Source organism: Chaetodon trifascialis, chromosome 13 (assembly GCF_039877785.1).
Source record: "Chaetodon trifascialis isolate fChaTrf1 chromosome 13, fChaTrf1.hap1, whole genome shotgun sequence".
NCBI classification, from domain to species: domain Eukaryota; kingdom Metazoa; phylum Chordata; class Actinopteri; order Chaetodontiformes; family Chaetodontidae; genus Chaetodon; species Chaetodon trifascialis.
Window position 1 is genome coordinate 3342321 of NC_092068.1, and position 27876 is coordinate 3370196.

General features: G+C 40.6%; 1 protein-coding gene across 1 annotated transcript; it reads left to right on the top strand.

Moving 5' to 3' along the window:
* Positions 1–7187: 7187 nt before the first annotated feature.
* On the top strand, positions 7188–27614 carry pitx3 (paired-like homeodomain 3). The gene is made up of 4 exons (XM_070977650.1): positions 7188–7362; positions 15440–15557; positions 21705–21910; positions 26151–27614. Exons 2-4 carry the CDS (start codon positions 15449–15451, stop codon positions 26718–26720), a joined length of 885 nt encoding a protein of 294 aa, XP_070833751.1. The 5' UTR covers positions 7188–7362; positions 15440–15448; the 3' UTR covers positions 26721–27614.
* Positions 27615–27876: the final 262 nt, after the last annotated feature.

Sequence of the window (27876 nt, forward strand, 5' to 3'; positions counted from 1 at the left end):
CCATGCCACCATGTGACGAGTTGGGAGAGAGAATGTGTTGGAGTCAGTATATTTCAAGTGTAAATAACGCAGAACTGAACTAATGATACTGGATTACTGGATTCTGGGATTTTCAGTCTCATCAAAATTTAGTTTTAAGACTTTTATTTCAGTTCAGATTATGCTCACATGGTGCATATTCCTAAATAATGTTGTGCTGACTCAAATTACAGTATTGGTGTGTTTTTGAAGGTCACAAAAGAGGAAGTGATTGGGCTGGGAGTCCCACAGACCAACAAAGCAGTCATCAACAAAGAGCCTCGATGCTGTAGACTGCGTTGAGTCAGGCCTGCCTGCCAACACAATTATGTAATTGTGGATGGCAGTTTCATGCAATACTTTTGCGGAGGCCAACATTTCTACTGCTTTCATCTCTGACTCTTCAACTGACATTTCAACTGTAAAACTGTGTTTTCCAAGCACAGAGGTTGTGTGATAATATCCATCCCGTGCGAATTGGCATCTTGGTGATTTGGGATTGCTTTTTTTTTAACATCTGCTTTGTGTTGTCAGAAATTGAACAAGAATGAAATTCGATCGTGGCTCATAATATGTTGAACAGCAGTCAACAGCTGTGCTATGAGATCAGCTCAATGGATGTTTAGAATAAGTGTTGATAAAAAAGGGAAGAGTATTTTATGATAAAGATATCATCTGACAAAAATTAGAAAGTGCAGGTTAACAGCTGTATCAATGTTTATATTTAAACATTTTTTTTCCCTCACGTCTCTTCAAAATACATTTAAACTGCTTCCATATTTTTCTTCAACTAACAATAAACTGCTTTTAGTTTTCGTGTGAAAATGGCTTGCATCCATGTTAGTATTTTGAAGTCATTTTACTGGAGGCCTCCATCCACAGTGAATCACCTGAACAATAGAAAAACACTGATGTGTCTTTTTCTCCGATAAAAACTGCTTCCTGATTGTACTTTCAGGCAGTCTTTGATCCATACTGGTGTAATTTCAAGATTTATACACTCTAAACCGTTTTGGAAAAGTGCAGTATCAAAGTGAAAAATGCTGTTTTAATGTGGAGGAGCATTGAAACTGTGAGAAAAATTTGTGTTTACAAAACTGATTGGCTAACTGTGGACATAATCTTACTGTTCTAGTGACATTTCAACTGCTTTCAGTGCTTATGCATCAACGGATGGTTCCACTGGTTCCATATCTGCTTCTTTAACTGAGAGCTGATACATCTTGAGTTCTGACACTTTAACTGACACTTCAGTTCAATTTATCACTAAGCTTCAAAACAATTTCAACACCTTTCAGTGCTTGAACTTCAACTGAATCTTCCGCTTCTTTTTTGGGCTTTTACTTCACCTGATACCTCAATTTCTCTCAATTCATATTGAGGTTTGAAGTTAATTTCTTGTAGCACTTTCATTTTAACTGCCATTTCCACTGAGATGATTAGATTTAGATTTATTTGTAAATACAAAAAATTGGACAGATTACATCAAACCTGACAAATAAATAGATGAATCCAACATCATACACCCACCAGCACATTCTCAGACTTTACATACACAAACACACAAACAGGCACAGTGTGGATGTTCTATTCAGTTCTGTTATGGCAGAGGGTGCACAGAAAATGTGTCCTTCAAATCTGGTGATGAAGATGTATTTGAACGCACAACTTAAAGGGTCAAAATGACCTTTGGCTCTCAGTCTTTCTTTGTGTTTTATTTTTCCTTGAAAACATAAGATAAGATAGGACTTTATTGAACCCACACCAGGGAAACTTAGTCATTACAGCACAGTGGCATAAAGAGGTCAAAATAGAAATATAAAAGTATACAAGATACAGAATAGAAGAACAGATAGATAAAAAAAAGATTAAATGCCAAAGAATCCTTTTGCTAGTAGTCTTATGAGAACACTAACTACTGACATGACATGTATTGTATTGCACCTGAGAAATACTAGGTCTGTGTATATGCACAATATATACAGTTTAGAAATGTACTCTTGCCAAAATGAATAATAAATAATGTTATTGCACAGTTGAGAGAAATATACAACTTAGAAACTGTGCCAGGTGAAATGTGAGCAGATATTAGCATTAGAGCATATATTAGCATTGATAACAGCAGTGCAAAACAAAAGTAGGTTTATGATGTAGAATTGAGAAAGACAGCATCAACACAGTGCTACATTACATGATGCTGGAGTTTAACAGTCTGACAGCTGTTGGAATGAAAGACCTGAGGTAGTGTTCTTTCTTATAGTCTGGATGCAGCAGTCTGTTACTGAAGGAGCTGCTTAAGCCCCCCACCGTCTCATGCAGGGGGTGGGATGGGTTGTCCATGATCGATGCCAGCTTGGCTAACATCGTCCTCTCACCCACCTCCTCCATGGTGTCCAGAGGGCAGTCCAGGACAGAGCCAGCTCTCCTGACCAGTTTGTTTAGTCTTTTTCTGTACCTCTCAGAGCTTCCACAGCCCCAGCAGACCACTGCATAGAAAACTGCAGATGCCACCACAGAGTCCTAAAATGTTTTTAACAGTGTCCTACATACTCCAAAGGACCAAAAATGATTGCTGACTGGATTTTGCTTGAAGCTCTACATAGGGTATAAAAATGAAAAAAAAAAAAATGTCATTTGGGTTAAAGTGTGCAGCAACAGACCTTTTGCATCTATTTTGGAAAATGCTGCACATTGCAAAGAGGACTAAGACAATAATGCTTTTTTAAAATTCACATGTAGGCCTTTAAGGCAGGGCCAAGAGTTTTCCTACTATGTAAAGAATTAGCTGCAAGTTCAATATCATGTTCTGAAAAGGAGCTTTCCATAGTTGCATGCTGATTTTGGCTGACAGTTGGAATCTACAAGTTTTCCATAAAGCAGAGGTTCAAGTGTTTTGAGAAACATTCATTCGGGGTTGCGAGGGGGATAGGGCCTATCCCAGCTGTCAACGGGTGAGAGGTGGGGTACACCCTGGACCAGTCGCCAGTCGATCGCAGGGCAACACACAAGACAAACAACCATTCACGCTCACACTCACATCTAGGGGCAATTTTATAGTCACCAATGAACCTAATGATCATGTTTTTGGTCTGTGGGAGGAAGCCGGAGTACCCGGAGAGAACCAACGCATGCACGGGAAGAACATGCAAACTTCACACAGTTTGCCGGTTCAAACCTCATAATCATGACTCACAGCCCATGCTAGTCTATGTTATGATTAGTTATGTGTTAGTTAACATCCATCCATCCATCCATTTTCTATGCCGCTTATCCCTTTCGGGGTCGCGGGGGGGCCGGAGCCTATCTCGGCTGTCAACGGGCGAGAGGCGGGGTACACCCTGGACCGGTCGCCAGTCGGTCGCAGGGCGTTAGTTAACATAGAGCACTTATCTGTTAGTCTTATGATTCTGGTCTGAAAGACAGTTTTTTATAACTGTCTTTGGCAGCAGCTAGGTCAATGGATATTTTTCTCCATGGGGAGACCTTAAAGGGACGCTTAAAGGGGTAGAGTGTGACAAACAACAACAGGTTTAATATTCTGTGTCTCTGGGGCACTGCTTTAAAATTTGTGCCTTCATTGGTTCTCTGAAGAACTCCAGGCTATTTCTCCCATTATTTCTAGTGTCCACCTCTTGATATCCAGAGAATGTGCTGTAGATGCCACTCAAAAACAAAGCTTCCTTCTTGTCTGCCTGTATTGGAAATTAAAAAAAGTCTCCTTTAATATTGTAATGTTGGAATTGGACATTCGGGGCTAACTGTGTGAGAATACAGAATACCGGAATACCTCAAGTGGCCATTTGAGGAACTGTAGTTTTTAGCACTTAGGTGCCCAGAGATTGTTGCCCTAGAGTTGACCAAAGCAGTGAAAGGCAAGTTGAACTTACTGTACAAAGGGTAGCTTGAATTTGCATTCTAGGTTTGGATGGGTCAGGGGAATCAGTCTGGCTCACCAGTACTCCCACTTTCACTGTTAAACCATGCCTTTTTGGTCGAACAGGACAGGAAGCAAGAAAGTGACTAGATTGACCAGAGTGAAGTCACTAACCTGCCCTCATCCTGTGAAGACACCGAACAGGAGAGAGACCGGCTTGACCTGATAAATGAGCTCGTCACAGGAGGTAAAGGAGCTTGGGCCACAGATGATGCATTAACCCCTGCTCTTGTGAGAGGTAGTGGAGAAGGCTGATGGTGAGGGAAACGAGAGTCAAAGTTACAGGGTTCATCACGAGACGCAAGTTCATCCTTTATCTGTTCACTCAGTCCATTCAAAACAGCCCTGTAGAGCGTCATCATTTCCACAATGATCAAAACTCTTTCCATGTTAGACATAAATTCATCAGACAAGAGTGATGGACTGAATTGCAGGAACTGCTTCGCCTGAGCCAGAGCCCTTTCTCTCAATAGACCTACTACATAGTGTGCCTTGGATTGATATCAATGAAAAGTCAGAGGCTGCTGGTCAAGCGCTGACGGAGGAAACCCCTGCTTTCCCAAGATTGCTAGTGAAGGCTTCTTGATCTGGAATGTAGGATTTTCTACACTGAGGACATGGAACTAGAGGGACTGGCTGACTCGGTTGTGCTGCAGAGGCTAACAGGGGGAGTTGATAAGTTAATGTAGGTACTTCATTAGTTAATTGGGTATACTGACTTACCATAGCCTGGTTGCCAAAACAGAGTCCACAGGATCTATTTATGATGTCCCAGTAAGATGCCTTGGCTGGTGACTGACTCAACCATTGGGTGATTCTTGTTCTGAGTCTCCAGACTCCATAATGGCAAGGTCATTCTGTTATGTTCAGCAAATTTTGGACTCAAAAGCAAGACTCAGACAGAAGCTGGCAAGAAATTTGTAGAGTTTACCGGAATTTAAAACTGGCAATGGGGAACAACTGGAGGCATGGCCGTGGCAGCGACAGGAGCAAGATCATGACATTATTCAGGTCACCGAATCACTGCATTATGCAATTGAAGATTGTGCATTTTTCAAAACTTTTGTGGGTAAAACTTTTAACATCTGTTTATTGTAGTTTGTTCTGTTGTATGTATGTCATATTCATTAGTGAGGACATGCTATTGCGCAGCAACAAAAAGGTTTTTGCTTCTTGCTATAGTTTCTCTTTGCACATAACTATTGATTCTCTCTCAAGACATAAAATGTTTGTTTTATACTAATACATTTATTACAATAATTAAAATGAATGAATAAATAAATTAGTAATCCCAGTGCAGGAGTTATCAACCCAAAAGTACTTCATTTCATAACCTATCCCTGTTACTTGTGTTTGCAAAATAGAGAACTTTGTTGTTTCTCTTCACCTATTGCAATAACACTGAATGAAATTGACATTTTTAAGAGCAGACTGAAAATGTGTCGATGAGGATTTTAATCTGAATCACGAAAATCAACAACAGTTATTACACATTATTCCACAGTTCACCCACACACCCAGAAATCTGTCTGCTTCTGAATCGACTTGGGATATGGGTTACTGTGGCCCCCGTTGAAGGTTTGGGCATTGGGGCAAAGCTGACTGGCAGTGCAGGCTGAGGCAGAGCAAGTGATGATGCTGGTGTGGTCTGGTCTCCAAGCTCTGGTTAAACCTGTCCTATTGGAGTGGCCTGAGAATGGCCTTGGAAGGGAATGCATTCTGGTTGTTGTAAGTTTTCTATCTTTTGAGCAAAAGGTAAGACAACAGCTCTTTTTCTCTGGTCGCGTAGCACCAATTACATACAGTTTTATGACAAGACCGTATTGCCAGTGGTGAAATACCCCTTTAAGTCTTGCTGGATAAAGCATTCTGAATCACATATGCTGGCCATGGTGGCACTCCTTTACTTCTTTGAATGTGGCCATGCAATTCACAACAGTGAGTAGCAGGTGTGGCAAATTCATTATCTTGTCACTGTTGTGGGTCGGTAGACTCATGCTTACCACACTCAGTCGCACTTCCAACTTCTGTTGTTCGTAATGAAATTTTACAATGAAAGCCCTGCGTTGATGTCCTCTTCCAGGTTCTGGTTACAGACTGCAATTGGCCCTGTCCAGTGTTGGTGTTGCGTCCAGACTGTAGGGAGTAGTACCTGCCTCAAATTTTTCCTTTGTCCCAAGAATTCAAATGGTGCAGAGACACTGTCTTCCTTCCAGATCTGCAGTTTTCTGATTGCGCTTGGTCACTTCTTTCCCTACTTGGAGCACTTGGGTCTTCAGGTCCATGGAGCATCTTCTAGGCTAGTAAAGTGAGCTTGCTAAGCAGCACAGGTAACGACTACCTGTTCAATTTTAGCATGAGTTCTAAACGAACCATGTCAATCATTTTATGCAGTTTGTGTGATTTTTGAGTACATGTTTTTGTCCCTCATGTCTATTCTGTCCGATACAGTCTGTTCCAAGTCCGCTTCCTTCTTGGCACTGAGGCTGGTTTCTGGGAGTGTCTCCTCAGGGGGGCTTATTGCATTGCAGGTACTGCCAAAAGTATGAAATTGATTTTAATTTGCCTTGAAAAAGCATTGTTGCACATTAAAGTAATATATATAAATATACCTACACACACACACACACACACACACACACACACACACACACACACACACATACATGCATGTATACATATATACATGCATGTATATATATAAAAAAATTAATAAATGAAAAAAACCTATAAACTAAAATGTAGTCCCCACACCTTTGCAAGCCCAACCCACAATAAAAAGCTGCACTGTGGAGGCTGGAGGAAGAAAGAGATGGAAGAGATGGAGACCATTTGTAGACAAGGAGCCAATGGGAGAGGGAGGGTTGAGGGAGGTTGGAGTTTGTGTTTGCTCGTAGTGTGTGTGTGTGTGTGTGTGTGTGTGTGTGCGTGTGTGTGTGTGTGTGTGTGTGTGTGTGTGCACCATGTGCGCGTAAAGAGAAAGAAAGAAAGAAAGAAAGAAAGAAAGAAAGAAAGAAAGAAAGAAAGAAAGAAAGAAAGAAAGAAAGCGGGAGAGAGGGCGAGAGAGAGAGAGAGAGAGAGAGAGTAGGGGCTGTCCTTTCAACAGTAGACCTGTCACACACAATATTTAGCATGAAGTCAACCCCCTCCCACCCCCACCCCTCCTTCCTTCCCTATACTCTGTGTGGGGATCGAGCCTCACTCCTCCACAGCCTTCATGTCTGACAGCACAGAGGGAAGAAGAAGAGGAAGAAGGAAAGTGACTGACTGACGTTTTTTTTCTGACTTTCTGACGCGCCGTGGAACTTTTTGTCCATGTCACCAGCAAACCTGAGGCCAGGACACCCATCAGCCTGCAGCAAAGCTCTTTGCCTTTTCCACGGATTAATTTAACCAGACCGGGAGTCGATGTAAGTGCAAATAACCGCACTTTTTCCCCCCTATTTTTGTCTTTATGTGTCTGGAATCCATCCAGCGATTGTATTTGTGCGTAAAAGTTGGCAAAATCTCTCCGAGGTGTGAAACAGGGGCTTCATTAACTCTGTGCTAAAGTGTCGTTCGCAGCTTTCCACAATGTCAGCATCGCTTGATTCTTCATGTGGGCCTACAAGTTAAAGCGCCAAGAATAAGCTTTTAGAGGCTCTGGACATGGCTTGAAACACACAGAAAAAGAAGAACAGCAGGAGATGACTTTTGGCTGTGCGTCCACGGAACAGATAATAACGCCAGTGAGAGGCAGCGCATCAGGCATTCCATTCAGACAAAATGTTCCCGTGATCACGAATTGTTCGAACAATATTTGAAACTCTTAAATGAAAAAAGAAAACACCCTCTGCGTAAAGGTTCCATGAATATTTGGCCTTTTCGGTTTTATTATCATCTTTACCGTGCTGTGTTTTAAAGGGAACGTTTCATTTGTCAAAGGCCGAAATTCTGTGTGCGTGTTTGAGGCCTTTGGGTAGAAAAAAGTAGACTGTTTAGGAACTGGTGGAAGCGGCGCTTCCACCCCACAAAAAAGCCTTTTAGACAACCCCTTACTAAATTTTCATGTTTACAGCTTTGTATGTTGTTTGTTTTTCCCCAAATTCTATTGAGGCGCAGAGGCGGACGTTGTGAAAATATTTGGGACGTCAAAAATGTTTGGAGATGTGGATGAAATTGATAGGTGGCAGGTGGCTGCCGGGGCCACAGCAGACCGTGGACAGAAAAACAGAGCAGGATCCCCCCCCCCCCCCCCCCCCCCCCCATACAAACATGGATACGCGCGCACGCAAACGCATACCCAAACTTCAGTCTCACATAAGCTCATAATATTTACATCCATTTTTCAAACATTACGACGAGATCATTTCAGGTTTTTACCGTTTCTATATTAAGACTGAATATTTATTCTTGACTTTGGATACAATAGTTTTCACAATACTTTTACAGCAACAACTAATACAATAGTAATAATAGCAATAATAATAATAATGACAATAATTAACGTCCACTTATGTCTTCCTCAGGGGGATTTTTCCAAATTAAATGTTTCTTGTTGTCCACGGCCCGTTTTTAGACCGAGGCTGACACACTGTAGCCCATTCGGCTTCACTCGATTTAAATACATTCATGAATAAAAATACTGTCATTCTGGAAATTATAAGAGAAATTTTCGGTGAATAGTGGAGCCCACAGTGCAAGTGTCGTGAACAGATTTGTTATGTTTAGTTTCTTTATTTTGTATTTTACAATAAAAAAAGGCCTAATCCGTATTTTAAGGTTGAGGCATGATTTATTGCTAAACTTACAAAAACAATTAATAAACAATGTGCTTTATTTAAAGGCCGCGCTGTTTAGTTTCTCATATATGAAATGAAAGGCCGGGCAGATCCTTTCAAGAATCAGCGGGTAGATTTCCTCCGGCAGGCCTTCAGTTGGTGTCCTTTTTTGCATGTGCTCCCTGGTCAGGACATATGAAAATACCATTTGTTTAATCGAAGTTTACGTTTGGCCTCAGGGCGCAATGTAAATGGTTATCAGCCGACCATGTGCGACGGAGGCAAGTGAAGGCCACGGCCTGCTGTGCTGAGAGGCCAACGCTGCAAGCTGAAGCGTCACAGCGCGTCTCTGTCCGCTAAAACATTTAGAAATCATGTCTCATTCCCAAATATTTCTTCACTTTAATGTTTGCAATTAAAGTGAAGAAATCCACTTCATTGCCCTTAACAAGTTCAATTCAACTTTATTTCAGACTCATGGGTCCATATCATTTGACCTCAACACGCACAAATCCAAGAGCTCGCACATAACAAAGTTATTAAAACAGCCAAAAATCTACATTTACATACATTCAAACCTGAATATTATTTTGTTAATTGTATTTAATTTCTATGCGTTTAACTCCATTAAATTTGTTAACTGTAAAACGGAGACTTAGGCCTACTTAAATTCAAATTCTTATAATATCATCACTTAAATTTAACGGCGCATCTGTTGATAAAATCGACAATTATCATGTCATCTATACTTTTGTATTTTAAAATGATAAATCTCACATTTCCCTGGACTAATTTCAACAATTTCAGTCATTTCCTATAAATTTGAGACGTTGTTTTACACTTCTAGAGTCGGTTCAGTGAAATATATTTTTGGTGTACTGTAATAAAATGTTGATGTAGAAAGGCTCTGTATTAATCACTGTTGTGGACTTCTATTGGCTTCCACAGCCAATTATTCGTCGGCTCTCTTTGCATGGAGGCAGGACTGCTCGGCCTCAGTCCCTCAATCATATGCAAATGGATGTTATAGGAGGGCAGAAATTAACATCTACAAACATTGGACTGAAATTCCATCTGCCGCCTCTTCGAGGAGGCCCTTAATAAGTTCTCAGACAGCAAAGTGACACACATCTTAATCAACTCTTAATCCCGGGAATTAATTCTCGACGCGTTTATGAATAATTCCCGGGCTAATGCCTGCAGTCCGTGGAAATGCAAGCAGTCTGCGGCGCGCACCGCCAGATGGACCCGGCAATCTCCCGAAAAATGAGAGGATTTTTGCTTCCATTATTATTTTTTATTATTATCTCCAGATATATATTTTAATGAGATCGGTGTCACCCGGCGACTGCTTATGCAAAGCGCCCAATCTTATGCAAACCGGAGACTCTCATCCTGCTGTTGATTTGCGTCCATTTCTGAGCAGGAGGCCTCCAGCATTAAGCGTAAACATACAGTCCCATCCGAGCAATGTTTTCGGCTTTATTTAAACACAGAAGTAGCGCAACAGCATGTCAGGTGGATGTGGAGGTGGCGGCTTCCGTACCGCAAGTTCACCATGAAATAGCCTGAGCCCCGTGGTAGGTGAGAGGAGGGTTCAAGCTTTTTGATGTTCATAAACTGCTCTGAGTCCGCTCACAGTGGGATGTGTCCCCGCAGAGGGAATCAGCATCAACACAGTCACCATTTAAGCATTAGAGTGGCTCAGTGATCAGTGTAACTGTCAGATACTGAGCACCTCAGCCTGCTCGTTAGCTCAGTGATAGCTTGTTGGCCATATTGAGCTCAAAGGGAGGGGGAGAGGGGCTCTTGATTTTGGAAATATAATCATGTGGCGCCCCGGGTGTGTGTAGCTGGGAGAGGAGGGGGGCGAGGTGGAGGCGTACTGACACCTTGTTCTGGACAAAATGACTGGCTTGCATCACCCGCACGCCCCTCGCTGCCAAGCCAGCCAGCCTCTCAGCACCACATTGACACCAGGCCGCCTGTCCATCCATCACTGCCACAGCGGATATAGTCCCCCAGGCTGGCTCGCATTCATATTTCTGACCAAAATACTGGACCTTGCTGATACTAGACCTGGGCTCTGCACTCACAAAGGGACAGCTGTTGCTCTGTCAGGCAAGCATCTTACCCTGACTGAACTGCTCCAGCTGCCACTGGGACCAGTTTGTGGAGTGTCTTTGATTTTAAAACCCAGAGAAACGGCTCAGCACACATCTGCAGCAAAGGTAATGCGGTTTAAAACCAAAAATTAGATGGTCTAATTTTAAAAACTTCCTTATAATATCGAAGTTACTTGTGTGTTGAATTCACCTCTTGTTACTTCTGTTGCTGTAGCCTACATTTGTGCTGAGTGGTGTTACTTTCCCAAAGGGAAACCTTCAGCAAAGGTGATAGCTTGTTATGTTTGCCAGATCAGTAATTTACTGCTAGCAGTTTAGGTTATGCAACCCGTTCTCCGTTATGAACACAGTGCTACAGCTCTATCAGATGAGGCTTTCTGAAATGTCAGGTCAGGGCTGTTTGCAAAACTCAAACACAAAATGAGATAAATGTAAAATCAAACTTGCTACTTACAGGAAAGCCAACAAATGAAGTTCAATTTTAGGTCACATTTTGACACCCCTTTGAAAACCAAAAACAGGCACATCATTTGCTCTCATTCAACCAAACTGAAGAGGAAAATAAACAACATTTGTGCAGTTATGAACGCAGGGAAAACTGATCTTTCTTACTCACAAGTCAACTTTAACCCACAAATCCATATCAGAGGCTCATTAATCCAAAGCCTCAACACAGAGGGAGCGTGCTTAGCGAGGTAATCTCTCTACTGGAAGATTTGACCTTATCCTTAGTCTCACATCTTTTTTCCCAGGGATGCAGAGATGGCCTCTGGCCGACAGAAGAATACCCATTTTCCTGTCTCCTAATCTTTTGTGAAATGCTTCGGCCATTCTCACGAATACTAAACAAAAAACAGATGCAAGTCTTTCTTTAAAGTCTCCGGCAAATGTTACTTGTGTTTGCAGTGACAAATATTAAAAGTGCGTCAGGCAGCATTTCTAAGTGTTGAGGCTTTGTCTGTGTGGCCAAAAGAAGACGGCGGATGTGTTTGATGGAAGAAAATGTTGACTCACCTATCAGCTGTCCTAGATATTCACTGGTAATAAGGTGCTAAACCTTTCATCAGAATATGCAGGTTGGCTTCAGTGCAGCATTATGATGCTTTGTCAGAGTGACTGAAACAATGTTAAGTGAGGGTCATGAAGAGTTTAAGGAAAAACTGATGACATTGTTCATTTTTGTGTGCCAAGTCAGATTTTACTGAAACCAGTGAAATATGGAGCTCTGTGGTTGCTGACAAAATAACAAAGCAAACTCTATTCGATGAGCTTTTATGACTTCTAAAGCCCATTTTAAGTGGATGAAATAGATTTTAATGTGAGTTTCCTTTAAAACTGGACTATTCATATTGTTAATGATAAATGATTATTTATGAAATTGATCACAGTTGAGTTTTAGAATCCTTGTGTGTCTTAAGTGCTTGAAGCTTTAGATATATGTTTAGCTGCTAAAGTGGAAGTCGGTCATTTCTGTCACATTTCCTTTTACAGGAAAGCACAAAACGTGTCTGACAAGTTTCCTGAGAAACGGAACAGGCATGCAATTGAATTTTGAATATACTGTATTCTTGTGGCAAAGACGTTTGTTAGAGGTGTTGCACTTTAGGCTGGAGGGCTTCAGGTACACAGTGGGTTTTCAGGATGTCACAGCCTGTGTGCGGCACATCTGACAAAAGGATGAGAAGGGAAAAAGAAATAAGAAAAGCACTCTTTCACTGATTTCATCAGCAGTAAATGAAAACTGGAGATACTGATGTATGCAGCAAGTTTTTAGTAGAATTTTCATATTACAGCAAGACAAACCTCTAAATGATCAAATTCTCTTTAATCTAAAACCTATTTTTGCAATCTATTATCTCTGTCTTTAACTTCAAATTTGAACTTTGAACTGAGCTCATATAATCAGAATTGTGTCTGTGTGTTGTAATGACGTGAAGAGGAGTTTACATTCTACAGCTGGAACCAAATTACACATGGCAGGGTGTGAAGGTGGATTCTGATGCTTTTCAGACACAATATCTTGCATTTGTATTTCGAAAAAAGAAGTAAATGACTTTAAAATAAAAAATGATATATAATAAAAAGACTACGTATCCCTCCAAAAATTACAATAGATAAAATGACACTATGCTGCTGACTGAAAAAAACGTTTGCATTGTAGCAATTCATCCTCTTGTTTTAAAGAGTTTCAGTAGGAGGATTCAGCCTTGTCAGCTCTAAAAATAGAGTGGCTGAGTGTATGAAGCGTATGCTGATGTTCAAAGAGCGCCGAGGGAAATAATGCCATTTCAACAACTTCATGTGGTGACTGTGAGTCTGGTTCAAGAGTTCAACCAAGTTGTACAATGTGTTGTTGTAGTCGTTTGACGCTGTGCCATGCTCTGCACCCTGCCTCCTCCGCGAGGCTTCAGATTTAACCCCAGCACAGGTCACATGTGACTGGCACACAAAGGACTGGCACGGGGGCGAGCAGAGTGCGGGGCACAGCGGGGCAACTCGTTCTCCAGGGGCGAAGAGAGGCGAGTAGCAGTGACATATGCACCTTCCCCTGAAAATCTAAATCTGCTGCTTCCAAGTATCAAGCTCGTAACCACAACACTGACTACACACACACACACACACACACACACACACACACACACACACACACACACACACAGTGGCAACGTCCAAACAGTCAGCAGGGATGGTTAAACCCCAGCTCAAAGTCACTGTTTGATTTTCAGAGATGAGGTTTATCGCCTTGTTAAATCTTTGATGACATGGATTCATTGTAGTCTACAGCAGCCTTAAGACTTTCCTCTAAAGCTGTAAACTTTAGGTTTTACTCACCAGTGTCCTGGTGAATGCAAGGTAAATAAGAGGAGGAGGGTAAGCAGTTAGCAGTGCGCTGGGTTTAGGTGGGCTGAGCCTTCGTTTTACGCCTGCTTTATCCCTTTTATTCCTCTATGTAAATATGTGCCTCCCACATTCGATGCAGTGCTTTGACATTATGTTCAATACTTTGCCAGCTTCTAAATGTAACATGACATCACAGGTATAATAATTAAGTCACATGAGGACATCATGAGGACCAGACTAGTTTCTGGAGCAAAACTCTTTGATGTTTGAGTCTTTGTCTTTCTGACTGTCGACATGAATTAGGATTTATATATTTTTTTTTGATAAAACACATATGAAGTGTAAGACAGACGTTATTCTTCTTTTTGACTTCATAAGTATTGCAGCCATAAATAATCCCAACCGTCTCTCAGCTTGGATGGAGTGTATGTGTCCCCCAGTGTTTTCAAGGTGTTAACTGCTCGGATAAATAAACGGTCAGCTATTTTTGGGCTCCGTAGAGCAACAGTTCTACCTCGCCGGCTAGAATTTAGCTTGGAAATGCCATCCAGTGTTTTACAGCAATAACTCTATTGCTCTCCACATGAAGCTCAAAATAGAGTCAATTCAGGGCAGGTCTTGTTATAGCTACTTATGTCAGGATCATATAAAGGGATCAAGATTACACCCACAACCAAGGGTGAATGGAAAGATCAAAGAGAAAATAGAAACTGATTGCACCGCCAAATTAATCAAATACACACTCAGATGGAGTCCATACTGACAGAAATATGTTGATACTTCCCCCAAATAGGAGACAAAATAAGAAGAAAGCAGGGTGTATGTTTGAGAGGGACGCAGCAGGTCAGGTGTTCTACAACCAAAATCACACATTAAATACATTTACATCAATCTAGCAATCAACACATGATGATGAAACTGCTAATCGTGTCTGTAATCCAACAAAAGAACCAGAATTGCTATTGAAATACTGTAGAATTCATGAAATGCAAAATGATCAAAGTGATTTCATGTGGGGTTAAAGATTTTATGGTAAATTATGTTCTATTTTACAGGACGCAGGGTCCTTCTCTGCCTGGTATCATTTATAAAGTGGAGATTAAACCATTTTAGTATTTTGAGTTTGTTTGTTTGTTTTTTGGTCATATTTTTTATTTTTATTTTTTTATTTTTTTTATTTTTTTTTTCCACAAAAACCTGTCCAGGAGGTTTCAGAACTTTCTAAAGACTGGTGGAATGTGGACAGTCCTTCTGTCAGGCTGCAAATGCTTCTGATAAACTCTCTTAATCTCTTAATAGGTCAGCTGATGTGATTTCTGGGAGGCATAAACCAAGACAAAAGACTTCATAAAGCTTTTTGCTGTGTTACATGAGGGTATCAGTTAATATATTACCGGTTGTGTATCTCTTTGAGCAGCTCGGGTGTACAGAGTCATTGCTGTTTCCCCGATGAAGTCATTGGAATACTAGATAAATAGGCAAGGAAATCCAAATTATCAAATATAAAACAATGAATATATAATAATAAGCTTCACGAGACGATTATATAGACCTCTGTTACAGTTGGAATATTGTCGTAGTGACAGGAGAACTTTGAAGTCGGGCCAATGCATTATAATTCAGTACAAATTCAATGTGTTCATTTTACGCATTTCCAACAAAGACATGATGGGCCGACATGGGCCTGCGGCTGCGCTCCGTGTGACCGTCAGCCTGAGGACGATGGAGCCTGACATGTCTGTCTGTGTGTCTCTCTGCAGAGCCTGGTTATGGATTTTAACCTGCTGACGGACAGTGAACCCCGCAGCCCTGCGCTGTCGCTCTCCGACTCCGGGACCCCGCAGCACGACCAGGGATGTAAAGGCCAGGACAACAGCGGTCAGTGAACACCTTTCACCATGTGCGCTGTGTGTGCGTCTGTAGGCTAGATCTGTCCGGGCTGATGGTAGATACGGAGCCGACGTAACTTTCCTAGCGCACCACTGGATGAAACCAAGATGACAGAAAACGTTCAAAATGACTAATGACGATCATGGAGAAGCTCGGTGCCGCAGAAACGTGCAGTGATGGATGTCATGCGGAGGAAGTATAATAATAATAATAATAATAATAATAATAATAATAATAATAATAATAATAATAATGATCGGGAGCGGATTGCGTATTTCTGTACAATAGCTTTTATAAATTATTGAAACAAACTGGCTCCAAAACAAACAGGCTGTAATTACTTTGCGCTTTAATAACAGACCTTCAGCCTGTTCGGTGCTCAGTGTTTCTGCATGCTGAATCATACCGAGGATGCAGGAGACAACCATTCCCGCTGTGCGGTCAGTCCTCCGATTACGCACTCAGGTGTAGTTCTGGCAGTTTAATCCAGATCATTTACTAAAAAGAAGACATGCTCTTAACTACGCAGCATTCGGCTTGTAAACGGCTTTGAGAGGAATGAAAAGGAACTCGGCGTCAGTGTGCAGAGACTTGATCCTGAAACCAAAGCCTCTTTAATTGGAGAGTTATTTGTGTGAGTTCCTCTGACGCTGATCCGGCTCAGGCGCAGGTGATGGCCTGTAATAACACATCACTCATTTGACTTTGAATATGTAAATTCATTGCAAATGAGCGAAAGCTATTTCTCCTGAGAGCATCAGACTCAGAGCGCGGCGGCTTGATTTGATTCAGCACAATAAAATCAAGCAATATCTCATTTATTATGATCGACCTGATCATCTATATTTGATCATCTATAGACTCTTTGAATTATCTGCAGTCGATAATAAAGAATACATCTAACGAATAAATGGTTACCTATTAGGCTGACATATTCCACGAGGACATTAAACTTCTAGACAGAGAGAGAGAGAGAGAGAGAGAGAGAGAGAGAGAGAGAGAGAGAGAGAGAGAGTTAGATTAGAAAGTTAGATTTTGTTTTGAAATATTTGGGGTTTTGATATATATTAAATCAAGATTCACTCACTTTTCTTAACGCATCTAGCTGCTTGATCTGAGTTTTCATTGGTGGAAACAGGTGGTAAATGCTGCCTGCTGATTAGTGGATTGTGACATAATTCTTTATGAGGATCAGCTGGAGGTCATATTCTGTCAGCGTTACTTCTTCCTCTGCTTTCAGACACTTGCAGTGTGATCAGGCCTGGCTGCCCCCGTGCCAAATAATCACCGGGGCACATTTTCTGATCTCCTCCATACAATATCCAGTCTTAACCCACCCACCTGTCTATATCTGGTGTATGTGTGTGGTTGTCTGTGTTGATGTGTGTGTAACCCAATCTAATTGCTAAACTGTGCGAGGTTAGAAATACAGTCTTAACAAACTGTCAAACACCAGCTATTCTGGAGAGAAATGTGGTGTAATAATGCTTTCATGTGGCTCGTCTTCTTAAGGACTCATGTAGCTAATAAAATCTTTCATAATTTAGTCTTCAGTAAAACTCATTTGCTGTCTGTCTCTATTGGGACCTGCTGCTTTTATAGGGCCTGAATGTCAAATTGATGATATTAACAAGGCCCAGATGGTGTATATGTATGTGAGCACAGGAGGGAGAAACAGAGGCAGTTTTTACATAAATCCCTTATTCACGAGTATCTCAGTTGCATGTCTTTTGCATAGATGGATGGATTTTATTTGGAAGGTAAAACTACAATCCAATGAGTGCTCGGAGTGGGAGGTTTACCCTGTTAGAAAAATGTGGTAAGGACTCACCACACTTTAGACTTTAGATCATACAATTATTGAATATCATTGTTACTTCTTTGTAAAATTAAATCTAATTGACATGTTTTATTAAACACATATAGTTTCACATGAAGCCTTAAATATTTGCCTCAGTGTTGAATCTGTGTACTGTTCAATAACATGACTTAAAGAAAATAAAGACTGTTTCTTCTTTTGCAGTAAAATATTATGAAATATTAATCTGCTAATATGATACATATTATACATTCTATATTTAAAAACTGACATATTGCGGGCATTTTATACACGTCAGTTTGTTGAGGTTTAAATCTGAGTACTTCAAGGCCAGTGAATAAAGAATTCAGCATTTCTTTGCCCATTTTTTATTGCTGGCAATGTGGGAACTCAAATGTAGACATCAAAGTTTCTTTGTAAAGTTGCAGAAATATTAGTTTTGGTTTGTGTCAGCGCTCAGTGCAGTGAGCATTGTGGGGACTCCTGATCTCAGTATCTGTACAGTCCTTCCTGTGGCCCTTCCTGATCAGCACTGTCACACACTGTAGATTAAGCATGTCATGCCCTGACACCACTTCGAGAAAATGACTGTAAACTGACTTCCTTGATGAGAAACACTCCATATGTGTTTTCTCCTGTGCATTCTTTCTGAAAGCAGAGGGAATTGACAGAACAATCATCCTGAATGTTTTCTGAGGCTGGCATTACAAACATATTTTGTACAGTTAATTGTGGGTTTTGTTCCCCTTTAAAATGAACACAAAACCCAACCTTTAATCTGGATTTGGTTATACTGAAGTATGATATGACTGCCACATCTCACCACACCAAGCAGATGCCCGTGCCACAGCCATAGAGTGTGCTACCTCCCACCCATGACTTGAGAGCAAGTTTGGCAGCCAGCTTTTAAAAGCGCCTACCTGGACAGCATCGTCCATGCTTCGTCGTTATTGCTCTTTGATTAAGTGCAGAACATGACAGCCTTTTATTTTTTGTATTTTCAGATGTGGAAAAGTGATTTAGTTAAAAGCCTCTTGCGGGTCTCTTCCAGATTAAAACCCTCTGAGAAGCTGACCTGTGACGGCTTTGTCATGTCGGCACATTATCAGTCAGATTGCTCCTATTGTTGGTCAGCGCGTCACTCTAAAAAGGGCTGCCCTTTTCTCTGTATTGTTTTATAGACTTTGGCCTTAAGTGACAGCTTACCCAGTGTCAGTTTACTGCCAGATAACAGCCTCGGCCTGGCCCTTATTGGTTTTGCTGGTGGCCCTGTGGAGCCTCTTTTTAAACCCTGCTGATCATTTCGAACTGCTCCAAGAGCTAAGCCCTTGCCAAACAGAGCCCAACTTGCCCCAGTCACAAAAGCCTGATCCGTAGGATTAGCTGGCAAGCTAATTTCACTTCTTTCTGTGAGGTCCTCAAATTGCGGAGTAAGATCTGGCAGAGAAGAGCCCTGGCAGACATAACATGGATGTGTGGTCCCTTAAACTCACTGCGCTGGGGGCCAAATGCAATCACTCACTGCTCCTGCACATCTTTGAACCTAATGCAGTGTTTGGATTCATTCTCTCTTGGCGACGTCACACCCATGCTTGTCAATTTCCAGCCTGTGGGATGGAGGGATTTCAGATGATGTTTGATCTGTCAATATTATCCAGTCAGTTTCAGCAGGGATTGGATAGTGCTGATGCAATCCGGGGTGAAAGGTGTTAGAATAGTGTGCTGTTTCACCGATACAGAATGTGTTCGCTTTTGAAGTGTTGACACTGCTTCTCTATGCAGAATTCAGCCAATTAAACCTGCAGGAGCAGGGTTCAGATGTTCCGCAAAAGAGCTCTGCTTTTAGCTGCTTCCAGTATATGTTTTAGAAATTCTCAGCATGAGTGTATATGCTTTTTTTAATGTCAAATAATTTTGTGCATTAAATGCATTCACCATGTGCTACAGGGGCACTTTATTACAGATCCCACAGAATCCTAGTAATTCTCTAGAAAGACCTTGAAACCTGTAGTTTCTTCCTGTGAAACCTGGTAATAGTTACAGGGAAACAGACAATGTTCAGTTGGTACATTTCCATTTAATTAACTCAAATTCATCTGTAACCTGCACAGGTAGTCTTTTACCCACAGCACAGCAGGCCAGATGGAAATTAAAGCATACAGTTCAGGGAATAAAGCTTCCAGTTAGAAGGGAATATTCATTCATGGAAATTCTAATATCTTCTATTTAAATCTGTTCTTTTTCAATTGTCAAGCTTTAAGTAGTTCCTTCTAAGGAAATTTCAACAACAACAAATATATGAAATTCATCTAACTTCATCTGTTCTATTTTCAAATGTTTAGGTACTTCAGAAGGACTCATTTGATGCTACTTTATACTTCTAATCGGGTACATTTCAGAGTGAAGTACAGACAGTAATACAAGTTTACATACCAGCCATAGTGTATAATTAACAATTAAATGGTATATTTGTATGGATTAAACTACCCAGCATTATAAAATGTGTTCAGATTATCTCCACCTCCACCAGCTACGACACTGAAATGCTGCTGACATATTCAAATAATTCTAATAATCCACTGATTTGATATATATGATAACGCTGTGAAACATGACATTCTGCATAATGAATACTTTCACTTTTGATACTTTAAGTACATTTTGCCGATAGTACTGTTGAACTTCACCTAGAGTGAGATTTTGAATGCCGGCTTTTTATTTATAATGGACTTTCTTGACATTGTGGTTCTTTTACTGGACTAAATGGTTTGAATACTTCTTCACCACTGTCTTCTCATCTGTTATGTTATAACCATATTTTTTTTTCTCATTCTGACAGACTCATACATGATTGTACAAATGCATATTTTGCTTCCTTGGAATACTGTATCCATTTTCTCTATAATTAGCGCTAAATTACATACTGTAATACTTTCATTAACAAATTCTGTTAAAATAAAGTGTAACTACTTTTAACAACGTGTGAAAAAGATTTCATTTTATTTATATTTTTGTTCAAGGTCATAATATTGCTGACATCCTTTCATCAGTATTACTGTGATACAAAAAATAAAACACTGGTTTTGTGATAACTTTGGTTAAAATTCCAATTTTGACTTAGTAGGGTGAGAGGCGTTACCAACAGGGGAAAGGGTCCAGAAAAGTGTGGCAGTTAGTTTAATTTATTTGACTACAGATTTGTTTTTGTAATGGATCACTAAAGCATTTTACACAGTGAAATGATGGGGACCTTAAGGCAACATCTGCATTATTGCCTAATCTTGAGGCCCTGTCCTGTTGAGGGGCCCCAGTTTAAAATCTAGTTTTGTTGCCAGTTTCAAATTCTCTTTATACTGTGCTTACATGGTGGACACTACTGAATAAATGTGTGCTTAATCAAGCCACATACATGTAAGTGGGAGGGCCAATAGGCACCTACAGCTCCTAATGGGTTAATACAGTCCTGAGTGTAATGCAACATGACAACAAACCAATGAACAATGTCAGCACACATGCATGTAGTTTGTAGTTGTGAAAACCTTTTTTTAATATTGACAAACACCTGAAAACAAATGATAATAACCCTCTGTCTCATTTCATGTTGTTTTCAGAATATTTCACTTGACTGAAGGTTACACAATCTTTTCACACATTTTCAATGATTGCTTTGTATGTTTGTATGTTGCCATTCAAAACAATTCCACAGCTTCAGTTTCCTCTGTACATTCCCTCATTCTCAAAACACTACATGAAATATTCCACATTGACATCTACAGCGTGCATTTCTACAGTGTTTTAGTACAGTTATCTTCAAAATACCCAGAGATGCATTGATCAAAACGGGCTACATTCATTTCATTCATTATGTCTGAATTTATGCATGTAGAGAATATAAAAATAAAAGTATATTATCATTTTATATTCATTATTTTTTATGGAACAGATCACATTTTTAACATTACTGTAATTAGTCCTTCTGGTTAAATACTGAAATCCACAATTGTGATTTGAATAATTGTTATTGTAACTGAGGACCCCCCCAAAAAAGTTTTTAAATGCATGTCATAGTCTTCATTGTTTATGGAGTTTGTTCAGTTGTTATAGAGACAGCTCAGTTGTCATATAAGCATGGAAACTATGGTCATCACATTGTGCTGTTTAACTGCTACCGTGAGGGTCACGAATGAACTTTGATGCTCATTAGTTTTGCTGTCATTGGTGAGTCATGTTGTTCTGTCTGCTCTCCTCTATCTTCCTAAGCTGAACGTCCCTCCAACTGTTCTTATAAAATCATTTTCCTTCCTGTCTGTCTGTAGACGCAGAGAAATCCCACCAGAACCAGCTGGATGAGTCCAGTGCTGAGGATGGCTCTCTGAAGAAGAAGCAGCGGCGGCAGAGGACTCACTTCACCAGCCAGCAGCTCCAGGAGCTGGAGGCCACCTTCCAGAGAAACCGTTACCCCGACATGAGCACCAGAGAGGAGATTGCAGTGTGGACCAACCTCACTGAGGCACGGGTCAGGGTGGGTACACACAACTCTGCCATGGTCCCTCTGGAACAGAGAACCTGGACCATATTTTTACTACAGCAGCTCATTTCAATGATGAGACCCTCCTGTCCAGTTGAAGGTGTGCTCATTAGTGAAGTGTAGTATTTGGTGAGAATGAAAGCCGTCAGAATCATGGAGCAAATGCAAATCATCTGAAAAAGATGGAAAGAGTCTTTTGGGCTAACTGCTGCCCATATCACCTTAAAAGATTTCGGCTGCCCCAGTGGCCAAAAAAATCTATTCACAGATTTAAAGTCTTTTAGGTGCTTTCAAGACAGTATGGATTTTGATTTCTATCATGTTCAAGCTGTTGTAGCTGTTAATAACCAAAACTTAGCAGTTTTCAAAATCTTTAAATCTGGATGTTACCTATAGTATAGAAAAAAAGTTTAAGGTTAGAATCCTACCATGGATACTGGTGTAATATTATTGCGACAAATCTTCTAGTGACCATCTAATAAGTGTTGAAATCTGCCATTATCATTTCCAAAGCTAAATACGGGTCCAACCCTAATCATTTTGTAGTTTTGTTGACCTCTTCCAGATTATACAAATCAATTTCCAGTTATGCTACAACAGGGAAAATATACGAGTCAGAAATGGTCAGAAAATAGAAATATTTGATATGCTAGGTGAGATGTTTTATTCCCCTCTGCCAAAGTTTAAGTTCACTCACTGAACCTGAATGTCAAAGGTGCAGCAGAGTGTGCCTACGCCCAGTGGTTTGGTCGTTGTAGCTATATGGAGCAGGAGGACACACATTCTGATGGATGACAATACAATCGCTGGCCTGCCTGACAAGTAATGGATCAAATTAATGTTGGCTGGATGAAAGGTCACATAGCATGCACTCATGGTTGTTATTTTGAAAGGACAACAGACTACATCCTTAGCATCTATCAGTGGCCCTTCTTCCACCTGCATGCAGGCAGACTCTTACATGCCCAAAATACTTTGCCTGTCAGCTTGATTCATGTGATTTGTCAGAGAGCTGTCATTAATCATCACAGTTGCAGCCTGACGGAACATATTGATAACACTCAACTGAGTGACAATTGGTCTTGGGGTAGAAGGTATCATGTGCTGTAGAGACTGTAAAAACCTTTGAAGCAAATGTATGATTTGTGATTTCAGGCCACATAGATACAATTATCTCAACTGAAACATATTGATTAACATCATGTAATGGGACCATCAGAGTATACCACAAAAACAGCTCATATGCTCCACATTTTCTGCTCTACAGCTGCTGTGAGCAGCATCTCAGTTGAATCCAAAACATTTTAATCTCATGGTGATCACCAAAGTCTATAGATGCATCATCTGAGAAACATCTGCACCAAATTTTCTGCATAGATGTTTAGATATTTCATTGCATTAATGAAAAATCTGATCTGCTGGTGGTGTGCGATAAAAGGCCAATGGATCACCAGAGACTGTAGGATTCACCCTGTGGGGGCCATGAACATGTGTAGAAAAAATAACAGCAATCCAAACAGTTGTTGAGATAATTCAGTCTGGACCAAAGTGGTGGACCGACGACATGACTGACTCTGTCTGTGTTTCAGCACCACATGAGCTTAAATATATCAAAATACAGGGTGGGTCGTAAATGTTACACAATATCAAATATTATCTGTTAGTTAGCCTTCATTTCTCAGCAATCTGTTCTGGCTGTACTAGCAAGTCGTCATCTTGTGCATGGGAGACATGATTCTAGGAGTACATATAAGCAGCTCACTATGTATTTTGTATTTAGAGACCAACGTGCTCACAGAAATACAGTTTTCAGTGTTTCAGAGTTCAGTGCTAACATTTTATTCTTAATCATTGCTACAATATCTGGAAGACAGATTACAGTGTGGTTAAGGCATGGTTAATTAATGGCACTCATTAATTATATTCTGCATGAACAATGAGTCAAATATGTTAAGTGAAAGGTGTTCCTCATATTGACAGACCACAGAGGATCACTCACTTTATAGCACCTGTCCAGCAAAAGAGACAGAAAATACAGCAAGACATCAGCTAGCTGGTGAACATAGTGGAGCATTTAGTAGGAAAGTTTCTTCAGAAATCTGTGGAGACCAAACTAGAGCTAAAAGCAGATGGAATGTAGTATGACTCATCAGGTGTTTAAAAATATGACTCCCACTAAATATGCAGCTCCATGTTTACAGGATCTGTAAACAGGCAACTGTTTGCTAGCAACTGCATGAGGTGATAATATATCAGATATACAGCCTTTTACGCAAGTGGCCCAAAAATCAGTGAATACAGGTATAAGGTTCAGCAAGTTGAATGTGTTACTTCCACACCCTTCACTTTCGTTACGCTACAAAAATGTCACACTACGTCCTGCAAATACTTCCTGCATTAGCAATGAATGTTTCAGTTGGGCATTATTCCAACAGAGACTAGGCTGCTCACGACAGGGTATCAGGGTATTTTTCATATTTTAAAGGTGATGCCCACAGTATGCTGACATCAATAAGAATCATTAGCCTAGACTGAAAATGAACGCTGGAGTTACATATATTTCACCATTAGGATCTCACAACTTCAATTGTTCAAACAAATCGGAATCAATCAGAATACAGCCTGCCTGCTGCGAGTTCTTTTGATTCTAAAGTCAGCCATAGACAGGTTTGTTTGATTTACATTTACATTTACATTTTGATCTCCTTCTAATGCAATCATTTGACTGTTTCACAGAAGATGAATAAATATGGCTGCAGATGAGCCGCTGAATAACCTTGACATTGAGCCTTTTCCACAAACCTTCAAACAGCATTGCCTCAGAGTCACGGTAAAGATTGGGTAGCTTCTGTCCTCTGGCGTGGGGTTTCCCCTGCTGTCACTGAGTGGGATGGAAAACTTGGAGTCATGCACTTTATACTCAACATATTAATGATCAACAGCATTCTGTTACTATAATAACAGAGGATTGGATGATACACAGCATGCATGCAAAGGGGGTAGAGACACGGCTGTGTATCAACACAGGAAAGGCCTGTAAAAGTTTCATGAGGATTAAAGAGATAAAATATTTGATACCAAATCATTTTAATATAAAATGAATACATGAGTGTTAACAGATGACCAAGAAATCTCTGTCAGATACTGTATTTATATCATTTTATATCTGCAAATGAAATGTTTGTCCACAACTTTACACTTTCATTTTGAAAAACCTGCAATTTAGATTTCCACTAAAGCTTTAATCCAATTCATATCCTCCAAATATAGGACCATAAAATGACAAATGTGGAGACTGCTCGTCCCTGACATTTGTTTCATTGGGCTCTCACTATTCAAATAAGTCAATTATTAGTTTTAATAAGCCTTGCCTAATATGACTGTTTGATGATACACCTCAAGTTACTTTCTGGGATCATTATTTCTTTCAAATATTCTGGATACATATGCACACAATATTACTGACAGTATTTGAGAGGGGTTAGGATACTCTGACTGGATGTGCTTTAGAATTAGACTTTATTGACTCCTGAAACTTTCTGATAAGTTAAGGAAAAAGTCATTTAAAAATATCTTTTTCACTCATTATATTTTTTACTTGGTGCAGAAAAATAACACTAGTCTAAATTATATGAGAAGCTTTGACAACATCTCATGTTTTTTAATTGACAAGTGGGCAAAGTGATTCACTCCAGTCCAGTTAAGCCTACCTGACTGGCTGTGTGCAGGTCACTGATGTCAGCTGGAAAAGATTTTACTTTGCAATTCCTATCGACTTTGAAGCCACCCACTCTACATCATATTTGTTCAAGCCTTTTTTTTTTTTTTTTTTTTAAATATGTAACTTAAAAACATATAAACTGGTCCATGACTCCCGCATTTTAGTGATGTTAACCTGTTCCCATTTTTCCCACACATTTTCTTGAGTGATGGGATCTTACACGAAAACAACAGAATCTGCAAAGTTAGAAAAGATTAGGCTACTTCCCTTCAGAGGTATCTACATCTGTGTCTTTCTTTGTACTTCTCTCACTGCCCTAAGGTTAGAACAAGGTGCTGTTACATACTTCTGATCAAACCTATTTGTTATTTAGTCATACATATTTCATGTTATGAGAGAAATCTTGAGGTTTGAAGTGAAGTTTTGAAGGGCCTTAATGGGAGCATCAGGGTTAAAAGAGGGTTCGTCAAATAAACTGTACACTCATTGTTCTTCTCCTTTTGGCTTCCACAGGTATGGTTCAAGAACCGGCGTGCCAAGTGGAGAAAGCGGGAGAGGAACCAGCAGGCAGAATTATGCAAAAATGGCTTTGGTGCCCAGTTCAATGGACTCATGCAGCCCTATGATGACATGTACACGGGCTACTCCTACAACAACTGGGCCACCAAGAGCCTAGCAAGCAGCCCACTGTCCGCCAAGAGCTTCCCATTCTTTAACTCAATGAATGTAAGCCCCTTGTCATCCCAGCCTATGTTCTCCCCCCCTAGTTCCATCCCCTCCATGAACATGGCCTCTAGCATGGTGCCCTCAGCGGTGGCCGGGGTTCCCACTACGGGGCTCAACAACCTGGGCAACCTCAACAACCTCAACAGCCCCACGGCACTGAATTCGGTAGCGGTGACTGCAGCAACATGCCCCTATGCCACCACAGCCAGTCCCTACATGTACAGAGACACCTGCAACTCCAGCCTGGCCAGTCTGCGGCTCAAGGCCAAGCAGCACGCCAACTTCGCTTACCCGGGAGTGCAGAACCCTGTGTCCAACCTGAGCCCCTGCCAGTATGCTGTGGATCGGCCGGTATGAAGACGAAGCTCCGGCAATGACCTCTGACCCAGCCGACCAGTAAGTCCACAATTCCCCCACTTCACATCTCTTCAGTTCCATCTCTAAGCTGCCAAATGTGCTGCAGACTGGCAGATCATGTGGTGATGGCACTCAATGAGAATAATCTTCAGAACTGACAAACAACAATAGACATGCCCAGATGGACCACCGCACTTCAAAGGAATTCTCTCTAGTTTGTGAGACTTTGTTGCTGAACTGACCAACTGCTTAAAAGGATTTCTAAAGATTACTATCCATTATCATTTTTTTCCTTCTTTTGAACTGCATGATTAGAGTAATCGTAGAAATGAAGGGTAAATAAAACATGGATGCTTCAACTGGACAGGTGGCCTATAAAACATCAAATGCAATCTTTGCTACTATCGCAGGAAAAGGGACCTGGAAAATGGTTGCAGTGTGGGAGAAATGGAGGATGTATATAATGGACTTTTTTCTGTTTTGTATGTGACAAAAAATATATGAAAATGTACTTTGAAGATGAGAAAAGCATGTTCTTTAAAAGCAAAGGCCCTAGGTTGATGTACTGTGAGCACATCCTGTAGGAACTTCAAACTTTGTTGTGAATTTTTCTCCCCTTGGAAGGTCAAAGGTCAGCTTGGATGGGCAAGAGGAGACCAGTCCTGTAAAGTTAACACAACCTCAAGTGGTTAAACACAAATGCAACAATTTACTCACACCTATACCAGAATATCAGAATGATTTTTCAAGTAAAACTCTAAAAAGCCATTGAGTATATAGATTTGTGTGGTGTTATACAAAGGGAGTCCATGACTGTAAAAAAATGTATGTAAGAGTGCAGTTGTCATAACAAAAAAACAAGCTTTTTTTCCTGGTGTAGCCTGCTTTGTCTCATTAAAGAACCAATTAAAGGATCTGTTTTTATGAACTACAAATGGATTTTCACATTGAGCCGAACAGTACATGTCCTTCCGTGTCTCTAATCTATAGCCTATGACACACACTAAAAACACTGTGTTCTCACAACAATGAGAGCAACACCATGGAAACCCCGACTCACTTCCATGGCAACACTTACGCAACGATGAAAGAGAGTAGTTGGCTGAAGAGGGAGAGGCGGGGAGATATAGATGTTCCCGATGGCTGCTCACTGATA

Bases quoted from the DNA above. Each gene is read 5' to 3' on its own strand.
- pitx3 (XM_070977650.1), top strand. From the start codon at position 15,449: ATGGATTTTAACCTGCTGACGGACAGTGAACCCCGCAGCCCTGCGCTG. The intron at 15,558-21,704 runs GTCAGTGAACAC...GTCTGTCTGTAG, and splicing joins TAAAGGCCAGGACAACAGCG to ACGCAGAGAAATCCCACCAG. The intron at 21,911-26,150 runs GTGGGTACACAC...TGGCTTCCACAG, and splicing joins TCACTGAGGCACGGGTCAGG to GTATGGTTCAAGAACCGGCG.